This window comes from Pteropus alecto, unplaced genomic scaffold (genome assembly GCF_000325575.1).
Source record: "Pteropus alecto unplaced genomic scaffold, ASM32557v1 scaffold39, whole genome shotgun sequence".
Classification (NCBI taxonomy): Eukaryota; Metazoa; Chordata; class Mammalia; order Chiroptera; family Pteropodidae; genus Pteropus; species Pteropus alecto.
Window position 1 is genome coordinate 3882230 of NW_006443568.1, and position 12076 is coordinate 3894305.

General features: G+C 47.5%; 1 protein-coding gene across 1 annotated transcript in view; it reads right to left on the reverse strand.

Annotated features, from left to right (window-relative positions):
• CUNH1orf94 (chromosome unknown C1orf94 homolog) overlaps window positions 1-12076 on the reverse strand; it is a 35726-nt gene that overhangs the window by 155 nt on the left and 23495 nt on the right. Inside the window, exons 5-6 of the mRNA XM_006924265.1 lie at window positions 9036-9113; window positions 5248-5444 (exon numbers count right to left, since the gene is read on the reverse strand). Of these exons, the coding sequence (XP_006924327.1) occupies window positions 5248-5444; window positions 9036-9113 (275 nt within the window). The remainder of the gene's footprint in view (window positions 1-5247; window positions 5445-9035; window positions 9114-12076) is intronic.

Below are 12076 nucleotides of genomic sequence, written 5' to 3' on the forward strand. Positions count from 1 at the left end.
AGCAGAGATATTAGAAAAAGTTATATTTTAATTTTGTAGCTGTCAAAGTCTATGAAGATCATGACAGGCTTGCAGGCTAAAAGCTCCAGCATAAAAAAAAAAATTAAAAAAAAAACAAAAAAGGTTTGGCTCTGGGAAAATAAAATATTAGAATCATACAACTGGAGGACAATAAAGAGCTTTTTCTGCCACTTACTTAGGTCGGGAAGCCCCCGGCAGCCTGTAGGGATTATTTCTCTGGGGCCTACACTCTCACCAAGTCCAGGAACACAGAGCAGGGAGCCTGTCTGGACTGAGCGCCTTACTTGTGGGCCTGTGGCCACTCTACCTACCTTAGAGGACCAGGTGTGCCCCTCAGGAAATTCCACAACATCAGAGAACCCAGGGGCGTGTCCCAGCGTGAGATCTGAGTCCGGACACTCCCACGGGTCCTCCTCTTATCCTCACCAAGCTAAGTCGGACTCTTCTCTCAGTGCCAGCCTGAGAAGTAAGCGCTGAGACATCACTGAGTGCCTGGGACTTTGCTAGACCCTCAGGGAAGGAAGGGTCAAGATCTGAGCCTTGACCTCCAGGAGCAGAAATACGCACACTTCCACTTTTTCTCCCTCACACACTCCTATTCATACTTCAAAAGAGAGTTCAAAAGCCATCTCGTCTGTGAAGCCTTCCCTGACCTCTCCAGATGGAATCATTTACTCATACCTTTGGGATCCTATTACGATTTCGTCACCCATCTGCTAGGATACTTTGAATGAATGGGAGCAGAGCTCGGTACAAATTGCAGCAGAGCAAATAGCTAGATTTAGTCTAATCCAGGGATTTTTCCATCACTTTTCAACTGTGCAGATATGCATATTACAGATGTTCACATTCACGGCACCCTCCCATTAACTCATGAAACAAAAAAAGGGGACAGGGGAGGGAAGAAGCACAGGGAACAAACCATCACGTTAATTTGTAATGCCTCAGCTGGTATCAGTATCTGTTGCTTGCTGAGTGTCTGTGAATAAGCTTAGGCTTTGGGTTATGTTTGAGTCCCTGCTCACTAAAATAGATTCCATGAAAGCAAGGACATTATCTGGACTGTCCACCATTTTACACCCAGCATCCAGGCCAGGACCTGGCATGAGGTAGGTGCCTGATAAGCAATTAATGCCAACAGTAACCCCACCTCTTTTTCTCTCTTTCAAAAACGGTACTGGAATATAAACGATTGAAAGTGATGTTACTATAGGGATACTCTGGATTCCACTTTGCTTTATAAAATAAAGGCCATAACCCATACTTCATATTTAATAATGCCCAGTAACAAATTACTCAGAACACACCTTGTATCTGATTACCACACCCCATGTCTCTAAGCCCTTCGGGATGAGAACTTCTGATCAGATCAACTGTCAAGGGCATGGTCTGGACAGGACGTACGTAAGAGGGCCGAGAAGAGGGGTAATCCATGTGGACTAGAGTTATCAAAGAATGTTTCCAGGAGGAAGGAGGAGGAGCTTGAACTGCCTCTTGAGCATGGTGACCTGTCCTGGTTTGTGCGGGATGTTCCTATACTGGTATCTCCAGTGTAATTATTATCTGTGCTCCTTTTAACTCTTAAACGTATTATTGTTTAGAAAATCAATTGTATGGCTATCTTACCCTGATGAATGTATGCAAATTGATTTGGTAGAGGGGAGGGAGGGCTACCCTGCTCCTTCCTCTCCCACTTCATATATAGTCTCTTGACTCTCTCCTTTGCTCCTGACCCAGATGAAGCACTGACCTTCCTTGTCTCCTGGACTAAACTCTCCTTCCCTGTGCAGACCAGCCTCTCCTGGACCTTGCTCCATCTAGCACCACTGGTAACCCACCCCACCCAATGCCACCGCTGTGCTCAGTGCTCCCTGCCTTCCATCCGACAGGGTCCAGGTTCTCTTTTCATCACCCTGTGATCCCTCCTCTCCTCCAGGAAATAATTTCTTCACCTGGCTTCCTGAACTCTACACTCATATTTGTTTCTCACACTTCATAATGTTCCTTCTTAGACCCTTTGCTGGTTCTTCCTCATCTCCCCAACCTCTCCACATGCTGGAGGCCCAGGGCTCATTTCACCCCATGCCTTTACATATCATCTATATGCTAATGACTCCCAGATTTATATTACCAGCCCCAAACTCTGCCCTGAGCCCCAGACTTGTATGTCCATCTGCCTCTCAACAGCTCCATTCACACGTCTAACAGGCATCTCAAATTTTATGTATCCCAAAACCAAAATTTTAATTAATAGATCTTTGCTGTAGTCTTCTTGACCTTGGTAATTTGTTATTGCCACTTATCCAGTCATTCAAGTCAAAAACCTCGGAACCATGCTTGATTCCTCTCTTTCTCATTCCACATCCAACCATCACCAAGTCCTGTCAATTCTGCCAAGACAATAAACACTCCAGGTCTGTCAGTTGCCCTCTTTCCCATGGTCACTGCCTTAGTCCACGCCACAGGCACCACCTGCTCAGAGAGCTATCAAGGCTCCTATCTTCCTCTCCTGGGTCAGCTCTGACCCCACAGTTCACTCTTCACCCCTTAGCCAATGTCATCTTCTCCAAATAGAAAATTAGAACATGTCCTCACCAGTTTGAAAGTCTTAATGGCTTCCCACTGCTGTTAAAAAAAAAACCTCTGTACCATGCCTACCAAGCCCTAGCTAGTCTGGCCCTGGCTACTCCTCTGATTTCAATTCCGCCCACCCCTGTGCTCCAGCTACATTTACTATCTCGGGCCACTGCACTTTCTATTCTTTCTGCCCAGAGTGCTCATCGCCCACATATATGCCTGGTTCATTCTCTCACTTCATTTAGATCTCAGCTCAAGAGACTTCCCTTCATTCCTGCCTCCTTTTCCTCCGGCACCTGGCACGCATGTTGCTTGTTTATTTCCTTATTGTCTATTTCTCCTCTGGAATGAGAGAAGAAGAATTTTGTCTTGTTCACTCCAGTAACCAGTGCCTAAAACAATGCTGGGCGTATAGAAGGTGCTGGATAAGTATTTTCTGAATCAACAAATCATCCCTTTTGGGGACACAGGCCTGCACCCCTTGCCTCACTTTTCTGACCTCATTTCCTGGTCTTCCCAACCTCTCTGGCCACCGTCCCACCCTTGCTGATTGCTACTGCTCCGTCACTCTCCTCCTTCGCCTGTGATCTCCAGCTGTCCCCAAGCTCCCTCCCACGTTTGAGGCTGCTTTCCTCGGTCTCCTCCTTGTTCCTTTTCCTCTTCCTTTTCTTGCGCCCGCAGACAGCCAAAGACCAGGTTTCAACCCTCCGCTCTTACCGGTCCCCATCAGGGCTTCCCAACTGCTGACTGATGAGACCTCAGGACCACGCTCTCTCCCGAGTACAGCCAGTTCGAGCTTCTGCACTGAGTCTCTCTTCCCTGGAGCCCAGAGTCCCAGGATGGAATGTGGGAAGTTGCTGGCCTGCAGGTAGTCTGTCTGGATCCCTCTGCACTCTCATCTCCTGTCACCTCCAGGAAGGCAAGAACTTCTCGTACGGACCCTCACAGTCACCTCCAGACTATGCTCTCTGGCCTCCTCTTTCTTTTCCCTCCGGCCCATAATTCACTTTCATGTGGACAAGGCTGCGTTGGATCCCCAGGCCTAGTAGTCAGAAGCCTTATTTAATAATCCAGTCCCAACCTTCTTTTTTCAATCCTATTTTCCACCTTTTTCAGGGATAAATCTAATAATTCAACCCGATGTTTATTCTCCAGACCTCGAGCTTGCCCTGCACCGTCCCAGCTGGGGCCTCACTCCCACCACCTGGGAGGCCCGTCTGCAATCGCTACTCACTGGAACCTCCCCATCCTGCAGTCCCCTCACTGTCCGCCCTCTGTCCTTGGGCTACTTTGATGGTCTTCACTTTGTCACGGCTCTCATATCATCGTGCCCACATCTCACCCACTCTCAGCTCTCTGAAGGGAGGAAACATGTCCTAATCATCTATGGCCCCTGGACAGGCTAAATTCATACGAACTACACAAATGAATACAGTGCTTCCCAGGGTGTGTTGGGTGGAACACACCATGAAATGCCCTACAAGAAAAGGGAAGAGAAAAGGGGGAAGGAGGAAAAGAGGGAAGAAGGGAGGGAGGAAAAGAGGAACAAAACAAAGCAGGAGAAAAGTGGGTTTGTGGGTTTTATGTTCAGATAACGCTATCGACCACCGTCTTGGACAGTCTCTGAGTACCCTTGGAAATGAAATGATCTGAAAATTCCAACAGTTAAGAAATGTGTTTATTTTTGTTTTTCACAGCTTTTCCCAAAAAGATCTGACTACAGAAACCTCTTTCTAGCATTTATCCCTTTAAATGAGACACTTGGGGAAACGCTGATTGAAAGGATGAGAGTTTGGGGGCACATGTCAACAGTACAGTGAGGCTCTGTGGTGGGGAGGCGGGAAGGAGGGGAATTGATGTCAGGTCAGCATGTTTGGCCCTAATTATACAAACCAAGTTTCTCAAATTGGGGCACACGTGACCCAGGATGTGCCCGGAGACTCAGATTCACGGGACGACACAGCACTACCTGCCTCTCGGAGCATTGTTAGTAGATTAAAGATTTGGTAGGTAGGAATGAGCAGCTCTACGTTGTTATATTAAAACAACAAACACAAACTTATAACCGGCGCGTAAAATTTGCGTGGACTTTTCAGCTCAAATGTCAAGTTTGTGTTGGCTATTTGCTGCTCAGCCCTTCTCCTCAGCTCTTTGGGCTACTTTGATGGAAAAGCACGAGCAGCCCTGATAAGCAGTAGAAGGTCCTTCAGCAGGGCCTGCCACAACGTCAATGGGATGTTCGGGAGATTAGCCTGGCAAGGAGCTCAGGGTGCAGTGAGTCAGAGGAGAGCTTTAAAATTACCTGGCCATGTCCTGTTATGAAGCAAGCAGATGGGTGAAGGCAAATGTGTCGTGCTTCACCACCTGCCACCTGCTGTGATGGAGTGCCATTCACTCCTGACTGCGCCACTGCGTTTCTGCAAGCAGACTGTCAGGCCCCGGCCCCAGTACAGGCCAACAAAAGGGGCCCATCAGGCCTAGACCCTGCCTGCCCACTTCCACACTGGATCCATCCAGGACCCAAACGGCCTCCAGACACAAGCATGGGGCCCTCCGCTCCCCACAGTAGTGAAGCCCAGCACACTCGTCTCTCCTCTCCACCAGCCCTTTGGGCACAAGTTGGACTTCCGGTGTGGGCTGAGGACTCACCCGTATGGCTGGGGGAAGAGGAACTGCGGCCCATCTCCTGCCATGGGGGAAGGGTCTCGGGGGTTAGTGGACAGCTTGGGAGGTGTCCTCTGAGGGTACGGGTAGTTGGGCTGGACAAATGGGATGTAGCTCAGCAGGGGAGTGTAGGAGGAGCGGAAAATCTGCTGTCCCATCTGCTGTGGATTGTATGGCGTCACCTGCAGGTCAGAGGGGAGAGAGGGGAGAGGTTTGGCAGAGCCCACCGCTTTCAAGCATTATGGTTGCCCAACCCGAACCCTAAGCCCAGCCCCACCCCTTAGCCTTGTACCCCTCTATTGCTGTGGGGTACATAGAAGGCAATGTGTTAGAATGGAAAAACCACCGGACTCAACAACTGTACATGAGATTGGCAAATGACTGAATTTAACTGGGCCTCAGTTTCCTCATCTGTAAAATGGGCAAATGCTATCTCCATTATATGGGGTCTGAGTCAGCTGATATAAAGAGACTGGCACTTAATAAATAGCGAACAAATATTATTTCCGCTCTCTTCCCTGCCTCCCTACCTTTCCCTCTGTCATGACCATCCTCAAAGCCCCACATTTATTTTTAAGTCTTTTGCTATCTCAATTTAAACTGTCCAGATTTAAACATCCCTGGCCTCTATCTCAAGATCTCAACAGATTTTAAGTCCAGGGCAGGCCCAGCGGAAAGTTCTGTGATGGGCGGTGGGAATGCTCTGTATCTGCACCTCCCGACATGGGGGCCACCAGCCACATGCAGCCATTTAGCACTTGAAAGGTGGCTGGTGTGAATGAGGAACTGAATTTTGAGTTTTACTTAATTTTAATCGATTTAGATTTAAATAGCCACACATGGCTAGTGGTTATGGTATTGGACAATGTGAGTCTAGGAGAAAGGGCAAAAAAGGACAGTGGGATTCGGTTCAAACTCTAGAGAAAAATAGGAACTCAGTGCGGTTTCAGAGACTGCTTGGATCAGACACCCCAGCAAGAGCCAGGGCTCCCACTATCATGCCCCCGACAAGGCAGGAATCCCATTTGTCTTATTTACTAATATATTCGCAGCCCTAAGACAGTGCCTGGCGCACAGTAGCTGCTCAATAAACATGTTAATGAATGAATGCAAGAAAGAAAGAGAGAAGAAGAGGGAGGAAAGAAGAGACCATTAAGTGTCTACTGGAATATAAAATGACAAGGAGCTCATTACATTACGAGCACTGGATTCCACCTCTGACAGCTCCAAATGTTGCAGAATCCTTGCCTGTGTGGAGCTGAGGCCCATCCTCCTGCATGCTGGGGCTAGTTAGTCAAAACTGGGGAAGCTTCTGGATTCCACTTTAACAGCAAGAGTCCGGGGGTCACGCTGCTCAGTGATTCAGCAAGCTGATGGCCCTCTCTCTCCCTGTACATCCTTATCTAATACAAAATTCACGGAAGCTAGCACTTATTGAGTGCTTAGGGTGTGCCGGGCCCTTCGTATGCATTCTCTCATTTAAACTCCAAACGGCCCTGTGAGGTAGGACCATTAGTATCCCCATTTTAGAGATGAGGAAACTGAGGTTCAGAGAATTAAGCGGCTTGCTTAGTAAGTCTTTCAGTGTCTGAGTTGCAACCAAAACCCCAGCGGGGTGAGCTCAGAGCATGTGCGCCTATACGGCAACCCTGTGCTTGCTCCCTCTGGAAGCCTGAGCCCCTCCCTCCAGGCACGCCCATATTTTTCCCAGTGGACATAGAATTTAGTGATGCTGAACATAGGCACCAAAACCTCAAAATGACGAGCTAAAGGTCAGGAGTTGCCAAGAGCTTATAGAGAGAGCCCAGAAAACCACTTTTCCAGGACAGATGCCTGTGGGCCGGTGTGGCAGAAAATACCCCAGGTTTCCACAGTGGCGGAGGGAGGGAAGACCTGAGAGAAGGACTGATTTGAAAGAGAAGATTCGGGTTCTAAAGCTTATACAACACGCTTTATTCAAAAATGTGCATGTCACTACATGTAACTGATAAAAACCATAAAACAGAGCTGTGTGTATTGCTCTGGAACCATCTTCAAAATAGACTTTGCTGACAAAAGCAGTGATAGAAAAGTGTTCCCAGAATGCCACACTTGTACAAAAACATTAACATAAATAGACATCACTACAAGGATACCTAAGAAACCGGTAACAATGACTGCCTCTGAGATTCGATTTGTACCATGTTCTTATATTACTTTTTCAAATGTATATACATACATAACTTTGTCTAAAATCATTCTCTTTGGAGCTAGGTGGAACGATATCATTGTCCATGGGGTGGAGATGACGTGGCTGGGATTCTGTGAGCCAGACTATCAGTCTTTTCTCCTTCATATCAAGATGCAAAGCTCCCACTGCTGAAAAAGCAGCAGTCGTGGCCCACGCAATAAAGTAACCTGTACCCATGGTCCCTTCTTTACCCTCTGGAACATCCTCATATACTTCAGGTCAGAGGTGTGGTTTGCAGAGAAAGAATGGGGCTCCCTGGGGAGAGAAGAGAGGCTGAAGAGTCGGGAGTTTGGGGTGTGAGGGGACAAGGCCAGCCTGAGGATTAATAAGTTCTCAGCGTCTTTCCTCACACCCCATCCCCACCCGGAGATACTCGATAACTCTGAGCATGCTTCTCTGTGTTTCGTGTGCGCCTGCGCAGCGCAGCTTGGTGGCATGTATGTAACTGTATCTTTGTTTCTGTTTGTATTTTTGTCCTTCTGCTTTATTTTGGGACTGTATTTTTGTGTATCTGTGTGTAAGAGGCAGTAAACCATTGCGACTGGGATCATGGACCCTGAAGCCAGGCTGCCTAAGATCGAACCCCTGTTCTGCCATCGTGAAATTGTCAAGGAGATATTCACCCCCGACATTCCCATGGGAGTAGGGGTGCCAGATTTAGCAAACAAAAATACAGGTTCTCAGTTAAATTTGAATTTCATATAACTTAATCCCAAATGGATTAATTAACGGCAAATATTTTTTAGTGTAAGTATGTCCCATGAAATATTTGAAAACATATTTATACCCAAATTTTATTCATCGTTTATCTAAAATTTAAATTTAACTGGTATTTAATCTTGTATTTTGACTGATAAACTGCTAGGGAAGAAAGAGGATTCCCCTGTCCCACTGATGCTTGGCAAAGCCGTGTGATTTGCTTTGGCCAGTGAAGGGCGGGCACACATTACCGGGTACCAGCTCTGAGCTGAGGCTCCCGAGGCATGTGGTGCTTCTGCTTACCCCTCCCACACTCCTGCCATCCACCACGGCAGGAGCAAAACCTACTGTACCTTCAGCACAGGCCCAAAAGAACACATGGGACAGGCTTGAACCCAATCCCAGCCCAGCTCAGCCAATCCATAGACTGTGAGAGAAAAATAAATGTTTATTGTTGGAAGTCTATGAGATATTGAGGACGTTTATTGCCACAGCAAAAGCTAACTTATATGTTAATGTTATGACCTTGAGAAAGTTATTTAATCTCTCTGTGCCTCAGTTTCCTCATCTCTAACCTACCTCCTAGGGTGGTTGTAAAGGTTACGTTAGTTAATGCAGGTAAAGATGTTAGAGAAAGGCCTGGCACACAGGAAAGCTTCTGTAAGTGCCAGCCGTTATCATCACCTAGGGACACTGTTTCTACACACACGTGGGTATTTGTGTATACGCTGGGCCCAGGGTAGGCCAGAAACTATTCCTGGTGACCAGGACAATGGAGAAGCTGTCCTTCTAACCTGAAGGCCTTCGTAGAGCTGGGACAGAGGTGAGGAGGTCATTTACTCACCTGTCGGGAATAACACCCCAGCTGGGGGTGCAGGGCCTGCTGAAAGGGCATCCTGGCTGCCCGCTGAGGGTATAGGCTCTGGGGAGAGAAGGGAGAGGCTCAGTGCTGTGGGGCAAAGGGCCCCCAGCCAGAGAGCAGCCACTCAACTCAGCTTCCAGCTCTCATGCCTGGATCTCCAGATACAGCCCAGTCCATCCCACCTCACTGCAAGCCAGACCCACCAGTTGCCAGGTCCAGCTGGCATCGGGCCGAGCAAGCACAACTCATGCCACAGAGAAAGCCCCTGTCTAGCAGGATTTACAGCCTTTTTGGTGAGTATTTAAAGTAAGAGCTTCAGGAAACTGACCGCCTCTTAAATCTCAGATCTATCCCTTAGTGGCTGTATGACCTTGGGGAAGTCATTCACCTCTCTGAGTCTCTTTTCCCTTGTCTATAAAATTATGTGTATTTAAGAGTATAAACCCTGTGAAGGTAGCCAAATTGTCTTTGTTGTGGTCTACACCCCTTTTCTAAGTTCATTTCCCCAAACCCCATTCCTGCCCCCAGCATAAGATGTCCACATACATCTCTGTGTGTATGTTAGTTTGCATCCAGGTTTATTTAAGCACATCTGCATGTGTACTTCCATTTGTGTCTGCAGCTGTGTGTTTCCATGTACAAATGTACAACTGTGAGGTGAACCCAAGTGTATTTGTTTGGGTTTCTGTTGCTGCGTGTTTATATGCCCACACATAATACTTATGTCTATAACCTTATGATGAAGATTGTCGTGAAGATAAATGAGTTGATGCTTAGGACGGTGCCCAGCACATAGTAAGGATTCTGCAAGTGTTAGGTATTTTCAGCACCTCTCACTGTGCCCCTCACCTTCCTACACATGAAGAGGCTCTCTGGTAGCTCAGACAAATGAGACGTAAAAACTTAATTCTTTGGCCTTGGGTATCTATGTGTACACAACACACACACACACACACACACACACACACAGAGGTAGAGCAAGATGGCTGCTGTGGTGGAGTCAGCCCATGACCCCTGGAGTCTTAGACTACCTCTACCTGCCAATCCAGAGTTACCTCCTAAGATGCAACTCAAAGCTCAAAGCACTCCTAGACCAGGACGTCTTTCCAGAAGATTCTACACCCCTTGATGCTGCCTCCATTCTGGGTCAGCTCATGCCAATTATCAAAGTGTTGATGGCTGACACTGTACCCTTGATGACTTACTTCCTCAGGGTCATGATTCCCTTGTAAAAGGCTCCAGGTCCCTGGTGTGGGGTCTGTGGGAAAGCCTCTCAGCTCTCCTAGTGCCCCATCTTCCAGGTCCCTGAGAGCACACATCCTCTCCAAGCCCCTCCTTGCCCTGTTTTCATGCACCTGACACTTGACCATGGTGGGGCCTCATCCGCTTATACCAACCCCTTCACCTGAAACTAGGGCACCTTTTCCCCCTTTCTCCAAACCCCATAGCCCAGGGCAGCCCCACTTACTACCAAGACCACAGCCTGGTCCCTGAGACTTCTGCCATGGCCTGAACCTGGACAGAGAAGTCAGACAGATGGGGCTGCCCTGCCTGTTTCCAGCCCTCAGTGAGCTCCAAGGCCAAGGTCTGTGCCATTCCTCTGTTTTACTGTCTCCTACCTCCCCTCCACCCCCATTAGCACTCAGCTCTGCTTTGCACAGCCAACTCCCTCAGGCTGCCATCCTCCCCAGGCCAGCATGGGCTAGGCTACTCCTAGGATCTGTGCAAGACAAACAGCTGCCCACCCCTGGGACAAATTTACAGGAGCCGGTGCCATACTCATTAGTATGAGCAACACTTTATGACTTTAAGGACATTTCTAGTTGTTCGAATTGCAATTCTGTCAAATCATAAGCAAAGGTAAATAAACATTCATTCTTCTTTGCTTGAGGCCACAGCCTCTTCCCAGGCACCCTCCCTCCTTAATTGGGAGCAGAGTTCTTTATGCCAAGCAGCCCAGCAACCTCTGAAGCTCCCTGGTGCTGGGGACTTAGTCTTCCATGGCTTGCGTCCCTCCACGGCGGAACTCTGAGTAAATTGGATTTGGGGCCTCATCTTTATTCTTAATGTCAAGCAGGAAAAGAGACTAAAATAAACTGTTCCCCTCCTCCCTGTCTGCGGAGCTCCCTGACCCTGTTTCCTAGGAAGATCAAGGCTAAATAATAATTTTAAAAAACCAACATCTGTATCATACTTGAGATTTTTTTTTTTTATCATACTTTAGATTTTACAAAGCCCTTTCCAATCCATGGACTCAATTCACCTTACAACCAAATCGACACTGCTACTGCTACTGTGATTATAATGAGCCCATTTCCCAAACGCTCAGAGCATTTGGCAAACTTGCCCAAGGCCACACAGCTCGGGAAGCAGCAGAATTCCTTTAAACACAAGTCTGCCATTCCAAAACCTGCCTTCTTTTTATTACCCTACGCCCCTTGATCATCAGAAGCTGCGAGTAAACTATGAGTCCTTCTTTACCACCTGGGAGGGTCAAGGTCTACCGCCAATTTCAGCTGGGACCAGTCAGTGCCTAAACTGCTTCACAGGACCCTACCAATCAGGGCCTCAATCACTTCTGCCCAGAAGCCAAGGAACCTGGTAGTCAGGCCTGTGATGCAAATACCGGCATCTCTTAACACAAAGGACCTTCATGCTCAAAAGGACCATATGATTTCACTCACAGGTGGGATATAAAACAGAAAACACCAAACAAGCAAGCAAAACAAACAAACTCATAGATACAGACAACAGTATGGTGGTTACCAGAGGGGAAGGGGGTTAGGGGGAGGATGAAGAAGGTAAAGGGGGTCAAAAATATGGTGACAGCAGGAGACTTTGGTGATGAGCACACAATGCAATATACAGATGATATATTATAAAATTATACACCTGGAACTTATGTAATGTTATTAACAAATGTTACCCTCGATAAATTTAGTTTTTCAAAAATGTCCAAATCCTACCCACTCCAAAAGGTCAAGTCAAAAGAAGTTAACATAGCAAAGAGATATCACCTCTTT